General features: G+C 35.2%; 1 protein-coding gene across 1 annotated transcript in view; it reads right to left on the bottom strand.

Annotated features, from left to right (window-relative positions):
* Positions 1 to 22916, bottom strand: part of LOC107744956 (glypican-6-like) — a 220184-nt gene that overhangs the window by 30726 nt on the left and 166542 nt on the right. The window contains exons 5-6 of the mRNA XM_016558783.1: positions 7854 to 7984; positions 5590 to 5733 (exon numbers count right to left, since the gene is read on the bottom strand). Coding sequence (XP_016414269.1) covers positions 5590 to 5733; positions 7854 to 7984 — 275 coding nt within the window. The remainder of the gene's footprint in view (positions 1 to 5589; positions 5734 to 7853; positions 7985 to 22916) is intronic.

Genomic DNA, 22916 nt, shown 5'->3' with positions numbered 1-22916 from the left:
CTTATGTTATCTACATGTACTTTAACACACCTCCAGCTCAACTTCCTGACTGTATTTAGTGTCTTATGCAGCATGATGAGCCCCGTTACTTTAAATGGCTTGTTCTCGTGTTCTCATTCACTCTGTTCCCAAGAGGACGTCTATAAGTCTCAGAGCTAAGTGCTTCCATTAAAACTTCAATGAGCGATAAAACCTATGTAAATTCATTTCCTTAATCATACTGATGATACTTTGGTCATGGACAGCGAACGGCTTTTAGTTGCAAAAGTGCTCCCTTAACAACTTTCCTATTCACAGACAGGAATAACCTTCCAGGTCTCTTATCCAAATAATTTCAGGCATTTAAGCTCCAAAGTGTCACGTGTTGGTTTCTGTTTAGTTCTTGTCTACCCGTATTTGGTTCAGTTCCAGTTCTCATTATTAGTTAATCATCGTTCATTCTGTTCACCTGTGTTGATTAATCATCTCGTTTGCTCCTTTGTTTCCCTGTCTTTATAAACCTTCAGTTTCTGTCTGTTTGTCATCCTGGATTAGTGTTCAGAAATGTAAGATGTGTGTTGATGCTATTCAGGTCTCCTGTTCTTTGTGTTTAAGTTATAATTAAAGACTCCTTTACTCCTACTCGTTCTTTGTGCGATCACTACAACCATGTTCTGTGACAGAATCCAGGACCGATAACAGAAGAAGATGATGGCTGAGGACAAGCTATGTGCACTGCGGCAGAGTGGTTGGACATTGGAGAGATATGTGGAGGAATTCCTCGCGCTTTCCAACGAGGTGAGCTGGCACAACTCGTCACTTGGAGCGTGTTTCCAGCTGGGGCTGGACGAGGATATAATCCGCTGTGATCTCCCCACATGTGAATTTCCCCTGATCGAGCTGATTAATCTCGTCCTCTATTTAAATAATTCCGACTTTGAGGTGGAAGAAGTCAAGACAAATTCTAAGTCTCCTCGTCCAGCCCCCTCTGGAACAAGCCGTGCCTCCCCAGCTCACCTCATGCCAGGAACCCCCACATACCTTGCCAACGGCTCCGATCACCTGCCCAAACTGAGACATCCCCATCTTCTCCTAAGCTCCTCCCTAGTCCTCAGCACAGGATCGCCGGCCGTTCGGAAGCCAAGACGGCCGGCCGATCATCACTCAGGCCCACCGGCCGCCGCGGGCTCAACACTGTTGGACATGGCGCTGCCCCCGGAGCTCTCGGCCCCTATCCTCTCTCCAGAATCCGCTCTCCTTAGTCTCAGCTGGTCCCGTCCAGCTCTCCATCGTCTCCAGAGCCCGCTCCTCCAGAATGCCCCCCAGGATTCCTAGTTTTCCCCCTCAGCTTTCTACGGAGCCCGGGAAGTCACCTGTAGGAGAAAAAAAAACAATCCGTGCCGACGGTTTTGCAGTCCGTCCCCTCAGTTTATAAACCGTACTCAGGAATTCTTAAACTGTTCCCTCGGAGGGCTCCCATTCCCGAGGTTAGCCCAGTGAGGGCTCCTGTCCCCATGTTTATCCCAAGGAGGGCTCCAGTCCCTGAATCCCGTCCAGAGCGCCCTCAAGTGCCCGCTCCTCCAGAGTGCCCCCCAGGATTCCTAGTTTTCCCCAAGAAAATTTTTTTTTGGGGGGGCATATACCCATGGCCGATCCGGCTAAGGCCACGGAGGCTCCGCCATGGCCTCCTGAGTCCCCTGATCTGCCATGGCCTCCTGAGCTACCAGCTCCGCCATGGCAACCTGAACTGCCTGATCCATCATGGTCCCCTTAGCCCCCATGATCCGCCATGGCAACCTGAACTGCCTACTCCACCATGGCTCCCGGAGCTCCCTGATGTTACGGAGCGGGACGCGCCTTCCGGGAGGGGGGGCGATATCTGTCACGTGTTGGTTTCTGTTTAGTTCTTGTCTACCCTTATTTGGTTCGGTTCCGGTTCTCATTAGTTAATCATCGTTCATTCTGTTCACCTGTGTTGATTAATCATCTCGTTTGCTCCTTTGTTTCCCTGTCTTTATAAACCTTCAGTTTCTGTCTGTTTGTCGTCCTGGATTAATGTTCCGAAATGGAAGATGTGTGTTGATGCTATTCAGTTCTCCTGTTCTTTGTGTTTAAAGGGTTAGTTCACCCAACAATAAAAATTAGGCTGCGTTTTACTCACCCCCGATTCATCCTAGGTGTATATGACTTTCTTCTTTCAGACGAATCCAGTCGGAGTTATATTAAAAATTGTCTTTGATCTTTCAAGCTCTATCGTTGTACTCAGCGGGTGTTGCATTGCTCCTGTCCAAAAGACGTGAAATAAAAAGCACCCTTCCGCAAAAAAAAAGCTTGGTCAGGTGCTGTCTTTAGACATTTTTTTTTTTTTTAAATGGCTGCTTGAATTGGGATAGGCAAGTTGTTCCACCAGCTGAGAACAGTCCAGGAAAACGTCCGTGAGAGTGATTTTGTGCCTCTTTGGGATGGCACCATGAGGTGTCGTTCACTTACAGAACACAAGCTTCTGGAGGGAGCATAAGTCTGAACTAGTGAGTTTAGGTATTTTGGTGCAGCGCTCCAGTGGTTGTCTTGTAGGTAAACATCAGTACCATGAATTGAAATGCATTATAAGGTCCTGTTGCTTTAGCAGTTGATGTAACCAATCATTAATACTCTTTTACTCTTACTCAAGTAGTTTTTTGGACAAGTACTTTTACTCTACTCACACTACATTTTTTGGAAGGTAATGGTACATTTGCTTGAGTATATTTTTTCAGTACTCTTTCCACCACTGACAATGAGCATAGGGAAACAACAAAAGAGCTTATTGCTAAAACATCTTATGATAGAGAAGCACCTCATCATTATTTTATGAAGGATGTCCACCCTGTTCTTGCTTAAACCCTGAGCTTCAGCCTCCTATAAACGTCTGTTCACTGAGGTTAGCAGCAGTGACTCTTTTACGACACAAGTCATGTACACAGTGATGGAAATAAATTGGGTGTAGAGAAGAGACCCATGAGTATGGTTGCCAGACACGCACAGGAAGAATCAATGTAGCTGCATGCGTGCGGTTGGATGAGAGCACAGACAATGCATCTTTACATTTCAGTCAAATGGCCGACGTGTGTTTACCTGCTGTTATCAGACCACAAGCACTCGCTCATTTGCACTCTTTTGTCATCAGTGCCACTGATTTATGTAGATGGTGCAATGTTTGCATCACAAAATGATTCATTAAAGCACGAAAAACAAGCAAACAGGGCAATGAACAAGTTAGCAAATGCTGTACGGTCAGCCGTCAAACCTCGCCAGATCTCTAGGGTTTGTGTCTGTTAGCCAAGTCTGAAAACGGGCCTGTGGGTTGGGAGTCTTATAGCTGAGAACTAAATGGATCCCTGATGGAGTCGGATAATAAGCAGAATCTGTTTAACTTGCTCAACATTGTCATTTATAAACATCAGAGGAGAACTGAAACAAGGAATGTTTGAGATCAGAGCCGATCCTCCCTCTGTTTTTGAATTTGGCCAGCGGTTATGAAAACATGAATGTTCTTTCATTTAATGCGATGCGCTGTCGCCCTTTCTACCTAAAAATCAGTCAAATCATGAAACGTGAATTTCATACAGTCTCTTGCTAAAAAATCGAGTCACGAGCCGCGGACATTGTTTCTCAAGTGCTTTCCGTGAGCGCGATTCGAGACAGAGTGAACACGGACAAAGGCGTTTCATTCATTCATAACTCATCTCAAACCCCCTAAACTAAACTAAACCTTCCGTTTCCGATATGATACATAAATAAGAAGTACAGTAGTAGCAACTTCTTGACTCCTTTGATCAGACTGGAAAAATGTAGACCTTTTGTTTCTTAACAAAATTGCAATAAAAAATAATAAGGATGCACCACTATCACAATTCTGACCAATAATTCTACCAATAAGGCAAAAGTTATTTAATGTTTTAGCCAAATGTCAAAATGAAAATGATATGCTATTTTATTTTAAAAATATAATACTTTGTCTAAAATAAATAAATAACAAGTACTGACATATGATCATACATCATATATAATCAATTTAAAATACTTAGTGCCAAGTCTAATCAGATTTTTGTTCCAAGCACATCTTACCAAAGCCTAACCACACTGATCTACATTATATAAATTATTATATACAAAATTAATAGTAGTTATTAAGACTGATGTGGTTTAAGAAATCATACAATGTGCATTTTCCCCTACTATATATAGACCTACATTATGTCAATAGTCATGAAAACTGCAGTCATGCAGCTGGTTAACACAGTTAGTGTCATGTGGGTTAGTCAATGTCGGACAGGCCAAGGGTAAGTGAACAAGAGCACCATTAAAGGCAATGAAAGAGGTGTCAACAGTTTATTCATTTCAGACCAACCACAAATGCTTTTTTAAAGATGCTTTCAAATACTCAGAGATGATGCTAATCTGTGTGCGTACAAAGAAAATATCTATTTAGTAGATGGTAACCATTTTGCCACGCTCTTTTTCTAAATTAGTCTGGAATCAACTTTTGGAATCAATTCCAAGAAATCATTCTAATATGCTGATTTGCTGCTCAAGAAACATTTGTTATTATTATCAATGATGAAAACACATTCACATTTTTGCGGAAACCGTGATATATTATTTCTTTTAGGATTCTTCGGTGGTTTAAACATTATTACTAATTACTTGTTTCAGAGGACATTCAAAAGTAACTTACCCATAATGTTTACAAAATTATAAAATGGAATGTTTCCTTACTGTTTGCATAAAAAAGAAAAAAAAGAAAAGAAAAAAATTATATATATATATATATAAAATATTTAACACTGCATCTTGTTCTCCTAAGTCAAATTCTTATTTTCTATTCTTGTTAAAGGGATCATATGACGCGTGTGACGGAAATGTTACGCCCCTTACCATATTGTGATGCCGTGTCCCGGCACAATGAGACAAAAACATTAAAACCCATTAACACTAGAAACGCCATGGGGTAAATTTTACCCGTGGCTGCTTTTCAAATGTACATATTAATATAACTACGATTGTATTCGTCTGAAAGAAGAATGTCATATACACTTAGGATAGCTTGAAGGTGAATAAATAATGGGGTAATTTTCATTTTTGGGTGAACTATCCTTTTAAGTATTTTGAGTAACTCGAGTAAATTATAAAATTGAATGTTCCCTAAAAGTTTTCAGAACGAAGACAAAAAGGCAATATTGTTCTATTTTAAGTCAAAGTAATATTTTCCTGTTTTATTGTTATGTATTATGAGTCAGAACGCTCTATTCCAGTAGAGTAACTCAATACACCCACACTACCTCATTATAAGCCTAAAAAACAAAAATAAACAACAACAACAATACTACTACTACTAATAATAATAATAACAAAGAAAATCTTTACCCAACCTTATTAAGCCTAAATTTAGAGCTATTTCTACTTAATTTAACCCTTAAAAATTAATTTTTTCTAAATTTTCATCCAGTGCCACTACTAAAGCTTTTTCCCAGTGGCCGCTGCATTCTCCCGGGTCTGACCTCTAAAGGTCATCATCGCCCACTCGCTCCTTCCCACTGCCCTGCACTGCCCTCCCTGCCACCCACTCACCAGTCTGTCCAGGCTGGTGCCAGCTGCCGTGGTGGGCCTCTCTTCTGGGCTGTAGGGTCTGAAGCGACTGTTGAACACATCAGAGATCCCGCGGGCAGATCGGCCAACTCCAGCTGGTTTGGGATGACCACATCCCTGAAATATCTATAATTACCAAAGTGGGAATGCATCAGTCAGTGAAGTTAGGCTATATATATAAAAAAATAAATAAAAAATAATAAATAAATAAATAAGAAGAAATAAGAAAATGAAGAATGAAGTGCGATGACAAGGATATATTTTACATTGAATTGTTTAATGCAACAGGCAGTTTAAGTGTTGTGTAAATGTTGAATGCAATGCAAGTCACTTGGATTTACCGAATGCTTAAATGCTTACTTTCATTTGTTCAGTGTTCACAGTTTGAGCAACATTTTAAACACTATATCCTAATTTTAAGGATTTTTTTTTTTTTTTTTTTTCTGTTTTCATTTTCATTTTCAGTTTCATTTTAGATAACATTTTAGTAATTTTGTTGTTTTTTTGTCATGTTTTATTTATTTATTTATAACCAGCTGAAATACAATGACTTTAAACTTGGTTTAAACTTTGTTTTATTTTATTTCAGTTAACATTTATTTCAATTCATGAATATTATTGTTTTTTGTTTTTTGTTTCTATGCAGAAATTATACAGGAAAAGAAACTCAAGAAACAGTAAATAAATAAATAAATATGATCAATACATTTTTAATAATGTGAATATTATTGTTTTTTGTTTTTTGTTTCTATGCAGAAATTATACAGGAAAAGAAACTCAAGAAACAGTAAATAAATAAATAAATAAATATGATCAATACATTTTTAATAATGTTTCAAACCCCCCAAAAAAAAGAAAGAAAATAAAATCCATTTATGCAAACACATTAATTATAATATTACAAAACATTCAATTTCAGCTAAAGCAGCTCTACAGGAGGCACTAGTGTCATTATTCAGCTACATTTAGTGATGATTCAATTCAATTCAATAACAGTGTCAATATTGACAATAAAGTTAAACAGTTATGAAATGAACTGGATTTCGATATGAAATGCTCTACAGAAGACAATGGTGTCCCTCCTTCAGGGAACGAGGGTTACCATACGTAACCGAGACGTTCAGCTTAAACTCATCTCGTTTTTTTTTTTTTTTCTAATCTAATTTTATTTTATTTTAAGTTTTCTTCTCATCCAATGGTGTCGGGTGCAGTCAAATTGATAATACATCTACATTTAGGCAAAATACCATTTTGAGTTATTTAAGTGCCTAAATTCATGTTAACACTTGAACAACAACAATGCTTTAAGACATATTGTAATTTCAATGATACTGACAATTAAGCTTTGCAACAGGTCAAATCTAAGGCAAATATGTTAAAAAAAATTGTGTCACGAGATAAATAATGCATGCTTTGCATTGACGTGCTGACATCTCATAGCTGCAGTGAATTCTGGGTTTAGTTGACAGTGATGGAACATTTTAATGCCACAGCTGGCTCTTATGGCAGGATGTTTTCTGCGCTCTGATGTCGGACGATCTGTCACTATGATTACCATTCAAAGTCTGACATGTACACACTGATTTTCATGCTCTCTGTGCATTTTCAATCAGGTCCTGCTTTCCAGAAGCTTTTAATGTAAAAGCGAAGCGCAGCATTCAAACGGCACCACACAGGCTGTATTCTTTCATGCTTTTATTTCTTTCATTCTTTCACACTGGAATCTGTAGCCACGTTTTATTTTGTGTCTTGGCCTCTGTGTGGAAGTCCATCAGGGAGACACAGCTAATTTTCCTGAATATGAAAGCTCGTCCTGAAAGCTTTGATACCGGCGGTATGGCTTTACAACATTTTATGAGCAACATGCATATTTCATCAACATTAGGACCAAATGTCTGTAAAAAAAATGTCTACTCCTGCAAACTGTAAAACTATATGTTATATGTGTGTGTGTGTGTGTGTGAAAGAATATACAGATCACATTCCTAAAATCCATTAAAAATTTCAATTTCTAAGAAGAGACTGCAGATAATAATGCCAAAGTCATGTTCATTATTCTCACTAATTTGATTTAAAGGACTAAAAATAATAAAGGATTTTGATTTCCTTCTGGTATGGAAAAACACATGGAATTGCACCAGCTTGAGAAGCTTCAATCCTTGATATCAGTGTGTATGTGAACATGTTTCTGCATCAATGTGCGTGTGTGTGTGTGTGTGTGTGTGTGTGTGTGTGAGCAGATGCACCTTGGATGAAACTTGCATGCTGTTGTCCTGCATGGTCATGATGGCCTCTGAGATCTTTACATCTATCGGCTCCATGACGGTCTCGATGTTGAAGGGCCCTTCCAGTCTGTCAGCCACCAGCAGCATGGCATCTGTCACAATACGAGACCAGAAACACATTCACATACAAGATCTGAGACCCACGACATACACACACACACACACACACGCACATAGCACGCACACACACGTTGATGCATGACCCTCTCGCCCATCTACATCCACAGAAAAGTGTAATGTCATGTTTTTGCAGTCAAAAATTGTATATGTGGAATCTTACTGACGATTTTGTAGTATATTTAAAATCAACTTGAAAGCAATTTTATGAAAGCAATTCTGAGACTAACACAATATGCATAAAATATATATAAAAAAATTACCTTTCTTTGGAATAACATGCACTGATTATCCACAATAATCAACCTAAGAAAGTAAATTAAATCAATTTTAATGTAATGTTGACTTTGAATTAGTGTTATCATTTACTTGGGAAAAAAATACCTGAAACAACATGAAAAACAACATGAAAAAAGACAAGCAATTTTATCAAAGCAATTCTGAGTCTAACACAATATGCAACTTTTTTTTTCTTTGGAATAACATACACTGATTGTCCACCATCTAAGACAGCAAATGAAGTCCATTTTAATTTCACATTGACTTTAAGTAACAATGTCTGTTATGCAATAAAGCAAGTTAAATATTACATTTGGAAAATGAATGTTATCATTTATATGCAATTAAAATATACTTTTTTCCCCCAACAACATGCACTGATTGTCCACAACAATTGATCTAAGAAAGTCAATTCTGATTTCATGCTGACTTTAAAACAATGTTTTTTCTTTCTTTCTATGCAATCAATTACATTTTGTGAATTAAAATAAAGCTTTATTTTCAATATCTGAGCTCTACAGATGACAATTAACATTTATTATCCAAAACTAATGTAATAATGCACAAGCATACTAGTAAACTGGATGAAGTGTTCAACAGATGGAGTCACAATAAATACAAGACTCAAATACAAGACAAATACAAAAGTGCCATGGCTCAATACACATTAAACTTCCTGTTTTCCTTATCAACCCCTCTGAGTTGTATATATGACTGTCACACGGGCATAAAAACATGTAATGTATTGATTCAATTAGTGTCAGCGAATTGATTTTACCCTTGAGGTTTTTCCCTCATGCTCATATTTTGAAATCCTGAGACATATCGTTTCTCTATAATGTCCCTCGCAGCTAAACAAATGGAGAGTCATTATGTGTTTCTGGCTGCGAAAGACAGTTTGTTAGAATAAGTAACACTGGCAGGGCAGTAATGTGTACATTTCCCTCAAAATCACTCTGGAAAATGGGAAGATGCCAAGGAAGCTGCTCGTGTGCTGTAATTAAACACTTGATTTGTCTGAGCTGCTGAAGATTGGTTGAAATGTTGCCTTATGTGTGTCTTTTCTGTCAGGTGAAGTGAGTGTTTTTCCTCATAGCCGCATGCTGAAAGCTTCGTGCATTAATGCTAACAAAATAAACATATACAATATTCACTTGGACTCAATATTCACTATAATTATGACCGAATGTGTGTGTGTGTGTGTGTGTGTGTGTGGTACTTTGTAATATAACACAATACTGAAACTCATGTACCATAATATATTCATGACACTCCATGGTACTTTAATACCATGAATTTACTTACCGAGGTACATGTCCAAAATACCACCGTAGCACTACAATACCCAAATTCTGTTGTATCCAAAATACTGTATTGGTACTGCAGTATCCAAAATACCATGGTAAAAACGTAAGTGACATGGCACTTGATAACACAATGGTATTATTTGAAGCACTTTGGCACACTTTATTACCATTATCATCACGATACTTATTTGTAATGGTCAAGTCCAATATTGTCTTATTAAATCCACCCTGAAAAAAATTCACGTGAAGGTGTGTTATTAAAAAAAAAAAACTAATAGCACAATCATCCATCACTCAAGACAATAAATATGTCAAACAAGTTGCAATGGAGGAAAAATAAGACTCATCAAGTTTCATCAAGTCAATTTTGAAGGTTATGCTGGCTTGTGAAATTTGCAAACAAGCTTTTGCTGGCTTATGAAGTCTGAGTGTTGAGTCATAACTTTATGTCATTTATGCGTATTAGGGATATGCCGGTATTTTTTTTTTTTTTGTAATTAAACGCCCTTTTTGTGAAGGCCTGCCCAATCTAACTATTAGTAAAATTAATGAATTATAATTAATTAATATAAATAAAACTGATCCACATGATGACCTGACAATCTCATCTGGACAATCCCTCATGTACAGACACCTAGTTAGTAATTTAGCGCACTACCAGGATACCTTCAATAACGTCCGAGGCTGCCGGTAAGTGGAGTGCTTGTATACTTTTATTATTAAATTATTATTATTTTACAAGAATGACGTGAAGAGAGCATGCACAGCTGCTGTTTTATATTGCTGTGTGTAGCCTGTGGAAGTAACGTTAGCTGCAGAAAGGGGCTAGCCATCATTTCAGATTATTTTTTATTATTTATTTATTGTCTAACTGACAGGTTTTACTGACAGGTTTTATTAGTTTTTTATTTCTTATTTTTAATTGGCTAACAAAAATCAAATCTTCCTTTCTTGCTGTTTGATTGAGATATGTTTAACAGGTGTCAGGGGGTCTTGTCTTTTTTATGTTATCTGACTAAAAACTATTCATACTTTGAACTATTATTATTACAGTATTTATAAAAAAAAAAATAAAAAAAAAACATAGAGCGCCTTAAAATAATTATCACAAAACTGGTCAACCAGGCTTATACTGATTTTCTCCATCCTCTGAATTATACTTATCAATCATGTTTTTATTATCATTACCATTCAAAAAAATGAATAAATTCAGAACAGCAACATTAGTGTTTACAAAAGCAAATCCACCATACCCTGTAAACTCAAAAATAATAAAAATAATAATAATAATACCAATATTACAATTCGGTTTCTAATTCCAGAGTTAAGAGGTGAAATAAAAAAATATTTAACGTTTAAACTTAAAATGGTCTTTTCTGTTCTGTGTTTCTTTTTCAAAACTGTCACGGCATTTGCTGCTGTATCAGTACAGAAGCATCTGTATTGATACGTGTATCAGCAAGGAATGTGTCACAGTATATTGCTGTATTGATCTTTTGAGCACAACCCTATTTAAAGCCTTGTTCCATGTGCCCCTTTTATATTTTGAGCACCTGCCCCTCAAAAGGTCTCTGCACGGCCCCGAAACTGGTGGAGACTGACAGACTGATTACAAAATAAATCAAATCAACTCAGAAATCACCACTTTCAAATAAATAAAAAGTACGTCAAATGACTTGAAATCTGTGAGTGAGGTTTTTATTTAATATTATTTCAAATTAATTAAACGGGATTAATTAATATTCAATAATTTCATAAATATTTTATAAACATATTAAGTCATAATAATAATAATAATAATAATCATAATAATAATCATAATAATAATAATTATGATGCTTGTTCCTATAATACTGTATGTATTGTAGTAAAAAAAATCTGATTAAAACATACCATTAATGTTCATTTAAACATAGGAAATATTATAGTATTGGCTGCATGTTTAATTTAGCCAGAAGCTGTGTAAACATTAAATAGAAAAGTAAAATGAATTTATATTGGACTAAAAATGTCAAACCTAGAGATGTGACAATGGCTCCTCATTTCAGGAGACCAGATGCTACTGATCCCTGCCATACCATCATAACGGCTCTCCTTCATATCAATATGATAATATTACATATACCGGGGAGCAGCGAAGAAATAAAATCAAACCTAGCCTGAAGTATTCCTTTTCACAGTGTATGATAATTTATTAATGAATGCCATATATAGAAGCTCATGCTGAATTGTTAATTATGGAGGCAGTTGAGTGAGAACGGTATCACATTGCAAAGTTCCTTTTACGCACTTGGAAAAAGTCGTGACCAAAATTTACTTGCCTACATTATTCATTATCAGCCTCCACTTTCTCTTTGCTTCATAAAAAGGGCTCAAGTTTTCATTATCATGCTCTATTTCTGACGTCAACGAAGGGACAGATTTTTTTTTAAGGTGATATTAGAAGGACAAAGATATGAAGGTTCATGGGAACTATCCTTCCTCTCATCAGCCAAATTACTCTTGAGCGGACCAGGGCACAAATCGATGGTGAAGACAGGTGATTCACCAATCTCACAGTCATGTCATTAAACCTCTGTGTTATTAATTTGTGCTCACATGGAACCTATTACAGCAAACTGGATGATGGCATTGATCGGCACGAGCTTTCGATAAAAGCGGCGAGAGAAAAAGTATTTGATCTTTTCATTAGGACTTACCCTTCGGTTGAACTCATAAATGCCCCTGGAAGCAAGGTGTGATGGATACCGTGTTTCACTTACGAACAAAAGAGGGCGAGAATAGTGCACAAAAGGCTGATTTAAAACTTGATTGTCAATTAGAGGTGCATTGTGGGGTGACTCGTGGCGAACGAGCAACTACGGGGGCATGGAAACCCAAAGCAATGGCACAGTAATAGCAAAAGCAATTAAAACTTGGAGGGTTTTATTGGCATACTGTGCTATAATGTAGGTCAGTCCAACGTCAGTGACTCGCTGGAGAGAAACCATTTAGCTGCCATGTTGAATGAGGTGAAAACGCAAACCCTGCTTCAGGGGAAACTCAATCCTGTAATATGATGGACGTGTAATGCTCTCAGATGTCTGTAATGCCAAGTGAAAATGGATGTAAACTTAGATTCACTCAAATCGAAATGGTCGATTTTTCACATTAGCATAAACCTGTAATGCCATGAAAAAAAAACAAAAAAACATAATGCCTATTTTAAGTAGCATTATTATATTTTGCATTGTGAGTTTTATTATTATTATTATTAAAAAAGCAGGTTTTCGCTCAAATTCTCCTTCTACTGTAATACAAAAATATCTCTTTCTAATTAGTGTATTAAAAAATCATAAGCAAGATAGGAAATAATGCATCAAAAAATAATGTTGAATACCATAAATCAAAGATGTCTGGATATAAATAGTTCGTGTGGATTTTTGCAGTGTCCATCTACGTTAAATTAAGCTAAAAGTGAAGTACTAATGAATCTGAAATGTAATTATGGAAGTCACTAAACTCAGAGGGAAAAAAAAAAAAGAAATATATATATATGACAATTGCACACATTTTTTTTTTTTGTAAATTTGACTATAGCTCACAATGTGATATTATTACTTATTTTAAACTTCATATAACAATTACCTGTTTTGTTCTTTACTCTGAGGTGAATAAATGCTTCCATACTGTAGGCAATGAATTTACCAATAGGCTGAAAATAAAATATATATACACAAACAAGATCTTGCAAAAACACACAGTACATGACAAAGAAGTAATTAATGTAGTAGTCCAATACTGGCAGACTGTCTTGCTGCATCAGAAGTGCTTTTCAGTAAATTATTTTAATGCAAAGTATGAAAACTGAGATGTAGCATACAATTACAATCCATAGGCTCAAATTTCACTTCATGTCTCTGTGCAGTAATTAAAAAACACAATTCCATAGACTCTAACAACTCTTCTTTCCTTCCTCCAACATCCCCTTAAGCTATAGACTGTGAGCATGCTGAATAAAAGAGTGCTATGATCGGTATTAATTACTTTTGTGCATTAGCTCCCCCAAACGGATTCAAATTCAAAGGCAGAATGACAAAGCTACAAGTATATGACACTTATTAAAAATGCTTCCTCTTTGAGTGTGTCCTTTAAGGCTTGAAGTGTGGTCTGGGAGGAGGGAGTTTAATCACGAGTCTTTCCATGTGTGTGAATGGACCCGCAGTGGCTGCCACTCTCTGTTTGGACCTCGGCCTTTGAAGAGCACTTCTGTTTGTTTACTCTGAGGACTCAAATTGCCCGTGATGCTTGGTTAGATTTCCATCAGGAGCTCGCTGGAGGTCAGAGCTGAGGTCTCGCTGGGGACGGTGAAGTCTGAGGCTGCTGTGGCAATCTGAGAGCAGCGATTACATTCAGGTGCTGCTCTAGAAGCCAGTCAGCTTATAACGATTATATAAGCTTATATTAAGGTGGACATATCATGAACTAACTAAATATTCTTTTGAGATATCAAGATCTACCAGATTTACTCAATATTATTTAGTTGCCAAAGCAACTATCGATCTATCTATCATCCTTGGTGAGCAGAAGAGACCTTTTCAAAAACAATCTTACCCACGCCATAATTATATATACTTACAGAAAATGAAAACTGAAAATCATAAAATCAAAGGTGATTAAGGTAGTCTTTAAGGTAGTCACACGAGCCAGTGATCCATATTTGGGTGAAAATAACAAAAAAAAAAAAGTTTTTGTTTTTATGCAAATTTTTTAGCGTAATGTTATGCTAATTACAAAATAAAACAATTTTCAGTCATACACATTGCTTTGATAAAACAAAATGCTTCTCGTGGAAAAGGATTTTGCTGTTGTAATGCCTCTCGTGCTTTTTTGTCCTTAATGGCCGAGTAAATATTATTAATTTAATCTGCCAAATGCTGAAACGTCCTGCGGCATTAATCTGCCATTAATCTCACATTTTATAATCGTTTAAAGCAAAGAGCAACAGCAAAGTGATTTCTTTTTCTACCGATGGAAAAAACCTGCCCACCACCATCAAGGTTATTATATTTTTTTTCCTTCTGGCAAAAATAAAATGTTCAGGGTAAAGATAAAAATAAGGATAAGAGATGGGGTCGAGGGAGGCTAGGGCTCTATCAAGGGATTTCACGGACAGGAAGTGTTAAGTACATGGGGCGAACCTCTCGGCATGAACTGTGGCGCAGAAATGATGGGTCGCCGGCATGGACTCAGAATTTATGGCTTTCATTTGCTGGGAATCATGGGTTGAACAGCCAAGCAAAGCTCCATCAATGTTTGTACAAAGTGTTTAGTTGGGGAAGATCAAGCTGTTCTGTTTTCTCAAGTAAGTGAATTTCGAATTCTTAAACAGACAGTTCATAAATTCCAAACAGGCTATTTCAATAAATTGACAGAAAAGCAATAAACTTCTGCTTTATGAGTCCGAATATATTTTACACAGTAATTAGAATAAACCTAAAAATTGGTTAAAGTGACCAAAAGATTAGGCCAGTTTACCCTATAATTCCTATTTTATTATACTTGACACATGCATTTCTAAGGCCTCTAAATGATCAAACTTTCCTGAAAAGCCTGTTGCTCACTATCTACTACATGCCCCTTTGTCATGTGATTGATAGTTTATACTTTTTAGCAAGTAAAACACTTAAAATGGTTTCATGATTTTCTTTTTCTTTTTTTTTTCTTTTTTTTGCTGTCAAATCTTTACTGATTTTTATAAAGTAAACATAAGAACAACTTTAATATTATTAGTAATATTTAAAGATGAACATTCACTGGACTGAAGCAACTTAGGTTTACTTAATTATCCATAAATATTTTTTTAGAAAAATCATGTTCAAATGTTTCAAATATGATCCATCACGCTTTTAAGGAACATTTATTTCCAGAACCTTTACTTTCACTGTTCTTCAGTGGCAGAATGACCTTCCTGAGCTTTTAAACATTTAAAATCTAATCTTTTGAGGAATGTTTATAATCTGTCAGTCATCATAGTATTGCATTGCATTATATGTTTTAAAACTAAAAGCATTTAAATATCATCTTACGAAGACATTATTGGACAATATAAAGTGACAACTGATAATTATAAGCATTTTATGCAATGCTGGCTTAAAGATCTCAGTGATTTATGTTACAAGCTTTTAGAATTACACTTTTGGCCATATTAATATCAACATCTGAAAGAAATCCCCCCCTTCTTCTCAGTTTGGGCTTCAGTTTTTTCTCCATATTCCCACTTTATTATGAACTTGCATTTCAGAAAAAATAACAATTTAGGCTGTGCCTGATGAACCTCAACAGACTGTGTCCCGGAAATTATCTACTGTCAATTTGACCCACTTGAAAGTAACTCTAAGATTCACAAGCTGGGCCTAAGATGATTTAATTTGTTGATTTGGACAGACTGTAGTGGATTTTATTCAACAAACTTAATATGAGCCAAATATCAGCTGAAAAGCTGTGACTGTGTAATTGAAGTAATTGCTTCCTAACCAAACGCAGAAGCAAAGAAGCACAGCTGCTCCATTCATCGCATTCAAACGCAGAAGATTTGACATCAAAGTGCTCAAAACCGTTGTTGTGACTGTTTCTAAAATGTGTGTCTAAGAAAACAAGCCATTGCAGAATGACACAGTTGGACTTCTTGATGGCAGATCAGTGCAGATAAGCGTCTTCTGATATGTCAAATAGGAGAAAAAAAACACTCTGACTAAATGCGGAGTTTGTACACTTTGTATGATTCGCTGAAAATGAAATAAGGCTTCACTGTAGCATTTCTAAGAAAATGCCAACACAAGCAGCCCAGCGATCGCACACCCGCTGTAATGAATGCAGAGGTGTAAAAGCGTCTTTATGAGAAGCACATATCCTGACATAGAGATTCTGTTCTAATGTGCTTGTTTTGGGTGGAAACACCCATCAGATCCATGCTAGCGGAGCACGTTTAAATCAAACCTGACAGATATATAAACAACTCTAACCCTGGAAGGAATGTGTGACGGCGTTAAAAGACAGCAGAAAAAAAAAAAAAGATTTAGAAGTTGGAGAAGTTTGAACTTCAGATATTGAAATGTTAAAATGTTCATACTTAAATGATTACTGTTTCTGTTAAAGTCCACAGCTTCCACAGTTATTCAGAGTGCTCTCCCAAATCTAGGTCAGGATACATTTATAAGAATATAATTGGCAGTTTTTTTTTATTTTTATAAAATAAATAACATCCTGTCATTATTGGTAGCTCACAAAAGCATTTCCTGCTTATAATTCACCCCCAAAATAAATGGAAAAATAATTAGATTTTGCATAAATAAAAATAAGTTTATTTTGATAATAAGATTTTATTATTTTTATTTTTGCACTGTGACAGTATTTGCATGACTATATTAAGGCCTATTCACTCCAAAAGCAAAATGATCAAGCAAAACAAATCAGACATGGATGTTCTATTCACAACAAATATTTGTCAGGCTGAACAAAAAATAAATGTATGCCAGTTCAATAGATGCAATTCAAAGAGATATGTGGAGCTGCAGCAGCTCTAAATATGTGACAAAGTTTGTGTCTTATTGGATGAAGAAAAAAAAAAAACAGCCTATTCTTGGAGATGAAACACCTCACTTGCATTTAATATTACTGGTAAATATTGATTTTTTTTTTCTTCCGCAGTACTGTATTAAATTAGATTCTTCTTCGCATTATATTAATGAGAAATGGGGAAAAATCCGTTTTCATGAAAATAATGTCACAATGCAAAATAATAGTTATATTATTATCATTTCTTTATAAAATACAAAAATAAAATAAATTTCTTTCATTTATTTATTCATTTTTTTTTATTTAGTGAAATATAAACCCAAATATTGATAGTAATATTAATTCATTCATTCAGTATTTTTATAAAATAAATAACATCCTGTCATTATTGGTAGCTCACAAAAGCATTTCCTGCTTATAATTCACCCCCAAAATAAATGGAAAAATAATTAGATTTTGCATAAATAAAAATAAGTTTATTTTGAGAATAAGATTTTATTATTTTTATTTTTGCACTGTGACAGTATTTGCATGACTATATTAAGGCCTATTCACTCCAAAAGCAAAATGATCAAGCAAAACAAATCAGACATGGATGTTCTATTCACAACAAATATCTGTCAGGCTGAACAAAAAATAAATGTATGCCAGTTCAATAGATGCAATTCAAAGAGATATGTGGAGCTGCAGCAGCTCTAAATATGTGACAAAGTTTGTGTCTTATTGGATGAAGACAAAAAAAACCCCAGCCTATTCTTGGAGATAAAACACCTCACTTGCATTTAATATTACTGGTAAATATTGATTTTTTTTTTCTTCCGCAGTACTGTATTAAATTAGATTCTTCTTCGCATTATATTAATGAGAAATGGGGAAAAATCCGTTTTCATGAAAATAATGTCACAATGCAAAATAATAGTTATATTATTATCATTTCTTTATAAAATACAAAAATAAAATAAATTTCTTTCATTTATTTATTCATTTTTTTTTATTTAGTGAAATATAAACCCAAATATTGATAGTAATATTAATTCATTCATTCAGTATGAAATCATCCATGATGAGACAACTTTAGGGTCCATCTTCCCAAGTTAAGACAAAACAAGTTGTCTGATATTTTGCAGAATAACAGATTGTTAAACCTGACATGTTCTTGACAAGTTTGGTGATATTCACCTTCTCGTTCTATTTCACTCATATCAGAAAAAGCTGCATGTCTACGGGCCATAAGCAGGTGTCTAATACGACAGAAGATCTCAGCATCTCCAGACATCTATTCTCTGAGGATTACATGGGGTGCTGAACGTGGGTTTGCTGTTTATTGTCAGTCTGCATATACAGGAGCATGTGGGAGGCTGCTGGATGCCGGCAGGAATAATTAGTCTCTTAAAATGATGGAGCTGTCTTTATCAGCCAAGGACAATTTAGACTTCATCATGAAATAATTACAGAAAGGATCATCAAATACTGTGAACGCTCAGTCGCATTTACTCACAGGTACTGCTAAACGGAGCAGGAATACAGAATTACAGTGTGCGTCTCTATGAGCGAGTTTAAGTTGGTGAATATTACAACCTGTGAAGTAAACCTCTCCTTTTCTCCCATGATGACCGGCTGTTTACTTATGTCTTCAGTACACAAATAGCATGCATGCTTTCAGAGGATTCAAATACACTTTAAAACCAGGAATCTTTGTTGGGGAAAATTATATGAGTGTTGCTGATGCATGTAACTCTCAAAGCATTGTGTTTTTCCTTTGCAAATTCCATGAACATATAATTGCAATATAGTTTGCTGAAACTGTCATAGACATTAACGGCTAATTGCCTGGAGGCTGATGGATTTCAGTATGACTTCAGACTCAGACCACAGCGACAGATCATATGCTTATTAATGGTAATAGCCACTTGAATTGATAATAAACATTTATAAACATAGATAAATGAGACAGCTGAGAGATCTGCATCTCATCTTCGTTGTGAAGTTTAAAGAGGTCAACAATATAAAAAGTGAAAAGATAAGCAGAAGGTATAACTACTAATATTTTATTTTAGTATCATTGAGACAATACTATAATTTTTAGTAATATTTTGCATTTGTTTTTTTTATATTTATTACATTTTTATTTTTAGTAAAGTGGTTTTTTTATTTAAGTTGTGTTTTATGTTAAGTTGTTATTTTTTTATTTTGTGTTTTGTCATTTTAGTATTTTTTCAATGTCTATATAGTTTTTTATCCATTTTGTGTCTTTTTTTAACATCAAGTTACATTAAAGGGGTCATATGATGCAATTTAAATTTTTCCTTTCTCTTTGGAGTGTTACAAGCTCTTGGTGCATAAAGAAGATCTGTAAAGTTGCAAAGACTAAAGTCTCAAATCCAAAGAGATATTCTTTATAAAAGTTCAGAGTCAGCCACACCTACAGCGCCATCTGCTGTCAGAGAGTGAAAGTGCGCTTTCATCCAGAGCGTCTCTCGCATGTTCCGCCATGTGCTTCACGTCCGCTTTACATCAGAGTGCTCACGGGTCTTTCATCCAGCATACAGTGGTGTTGTGCATTTTGACCAGTTTATGGGAAAAGTATTCTTTGCATGCATTCAAAATTCGGAATAATTTGTAATATATAATTATTCACGGTATTTAGAAGTGCCCACGATAACAATATCGTGCATATTCATTACCGTGATATATCGCATTACCGAATACCGGCACAAGTCTAATATATATATATATATATATATATATGTATTAGTTTTTGTTGTATTTTTTATCAAATAAATGCAGTCTTGGTTAGCAGAAGAGACTTCAAAAACATTGTTGCTATATCTTATATTAGATTTTGTGCATAATATTAAATGCATTTTACCAGCTGTGAGATAAGGTATTAATATAAGGTCAAAAATAATTTTCCTTCTAGACCTTACAGTACAAAAGTTATTAGCATAAACACGAGTGAAAATAATAATAATGTTCAATATTCAATACTCAATGTTCAATACTACCACACAAACATAAGTATTGTAACACATTTTATGCAATGTTATTTCAAGGAACCAAAAAGCAATCACATAATTTGTAGCTGGGATTTTTGTGTGTGTCTGTATGTCATCGTATGATGGTTGACAGATGCTGTCATTCCCTGGCAAAATATTAAAATGGTTATCATGAATCATCCCCAGTAATATGAGCGGTAATAAGAGACTTTCCCAACTGTAAGCTGCACTTCAAGTCCAACTCTCTCTCAAAACACATTCCCTCTGAGCTTCTCTCCAGTCTGAGCGGGTCTTTTCCAATTTGGAGACAGAGGAGCTGGTTATAGCCCACAGCACCGCTTCAGGGGCCGGGCATTTGTAAAAATCATTTACAAAGTGTATTTTCATAACGCCATATGTATCCATGCCTATAGTAAAGAAAACAACACATATAACCAGCCTATACTCCTGCAAATCAGCTTAATATCTTCAGAATTGATCAAAATAGTGGTTATAAACCAGGGGTGTTATAGTTAAAGTCCGTGTAAAGCAATATTAAATATTTGTTCTGAGTTTGTCACACCACAGAAAAATGTGTTATTAACCACCCAGTCAAATTTGAAAAAAATAAATAAAACACAAAGTAAATAAAATAAGGTATGAACATTTTCTCTTCAGTATTCTCTGCTCTCAAACACTGGGGGCGTGTCTGCTATTGGCGATGAAACCACGCCCACTCACGGGAAAGCTGCCATCTCTCTCAACTGTCAAAAACCGCTACAACCTGAATGAATGCTGCTTCTAGGAGCTTAATTTAAATTAGATGACCAAGCTGTTTTGTAAATTATCGCAACCATGTAATATGCATTTACGTGATGACGGTATAGCTAGCTAGCAATGGAAAAAAAAATAACAAACTTTATTTCTTCTAGTTGCCAAAAATGAGTAACTAAAAGCAAATAACTAAAACTAAATAAATTAAAATGAATAAAAAAATAATAACATGGAATGTTCTCAGTATGTTCTAACAAGGTTCTTTCAAAGTTATGAACAAATAAATGTTCAAATTTATCTGGTTCTGGTTTGTTTAAAGTTCTCAAAATGTTACCACAAAACATCATTCGTATATTGGTCATGGAACGTTTTTCTGGAACATTTTAGTTGGATGTTCATCTAACTTTTTATTTTTATTTTTTTTAAGAGATGAAATCAAGGCTAGAAAGAACTTTCCAGCTAATGGGGAACATTTTCAGAATGTTCTGGCAAGGTTCTCTCAAAGTTATGAACAAACATGGTTTCAGAGGGTTCCGGGAAAATTCAAAAGTAACGTCTCCATAACATCTGCAAAATAATAAAATGAAACACTAAAAAACTAGACATTTAAAGATCAGTCAGAAATAACATTTTCATAACTTAACGGGAACGTTAGCAAAATGTGCTTACAACATATTTTTGAACAAGGATTGTTTGGACTAGATTATTGAGCATATTTAATCAAAATGCAAATGTTGACTGACAGCTCCTAAAACAACCTGAATAACAAAGCATGAGCGGTAGAAACTCTCAGTGAGGGTTTGACTTCACAAAACAGTAGCACGATCTACAAAATGGCATCCTTCTTAATAACAAACCGCAGGAGGAATCACACCCACTCAGTCGAGCAGCGGTGAGACGTGTCTATGAACACCAGCTGCGTTTCTGAGTTCATATTTCGGTCCTCGGCTGTTTTTCTGTCAGACAGGGGTTCAGGTTCTGGTTTGTACCTGTCATATCTGTCACCATTTACCATCTGTGACTCAATCAATTGGAAGAGGAAGAGGACAGAGATAGTGCTCACTCAAGTACACCAGCCAAGAGTGAGTGTGTTTCAACATCGGAGGTGAAAGCGATAGAGACAGTAGTTTTAGAAGAAACACAGCCCTTAAATAGAGCTTAAATGTGCTGAGAGGACAGACAACAGACTCCACTGAGACTTCAACACACTCTCAATGACAGTATCGCTCTATCTGTCTCACTTTGTTTATTATGGGCTTGCAGACACAAAATCAACATAGGTCTTATTGGAAATTATTCTTTATTCATGTTATTATAATGAAAATAACCTTTCTGAAACAACTTTTCTATTCTATTCATTATTAAGGCCCACGCGGTAGGGAAAAATAATTTCAGACAATAATTTCATAGCTTCATTTTCACAATTTCACAATCTATCTATCTATCTATCTATCTATCTATCTATCCATCCATATATTGTCTGTCTGTCTATCTATCTATTGTAAAAGTAATCAAATTAAATCAATCTTGCTATTGTATATATGACTTTATATATGAACATTACGTATTTATTTTATTTGTATTTTTTTTTTTTTTACCTAAATTGGAAAGAAGGAAAGGACAAAACAAATAAGGAAATGCATATAGTTGTATTGTAAATATGGTCAGCTAAATAAATAAATAAATAAATAAAAATAAATAAAAACAAACAAATAATTAAATAAATTTAAAATTGCAATATAAACGTAAAATAAAGAAAGAAAGAAAGAAAGAAAGAAAGAGAAAATCTTGATAGTGTATGTAATAATATGTAATACTCTTTTGTTTATTCACCTAAATTATATACTTGTATTGTACTGCACATACTCTCAGATACTGAAGCAAACAAACAAACAAATAAATATGGTTAAAATTGCAATATAAAACAAATACAATTTTAAATGTTTTGACATGTAAACATATAAATGAAAGACATGGATAAGTAAGTAAATGATATATATATATATATATATATA

This window comes from Sinocyclocheilus rhinocerous, unplaced genomic scaffold (assembly GCF_001515625.1).
Source record: "Sinocyclocheilus rhinocerous isolate Xijiao unplaced genomic scaffold, SAMN03320098_v1.1 scaffold1039, whole genome shotgun sequence".
In the NCBI taxonomy this organism is placed as follows: Eukaryota; Metazoa; Chordata; class Actinopteri; order Cypriniformes; family Cyprinidae; genus Sinocyclocheilus; species Sinocyclocheilus rhinocerous.
This window is presented reverse-complemented; position numbering and strand designations above follow the sequence as displayed.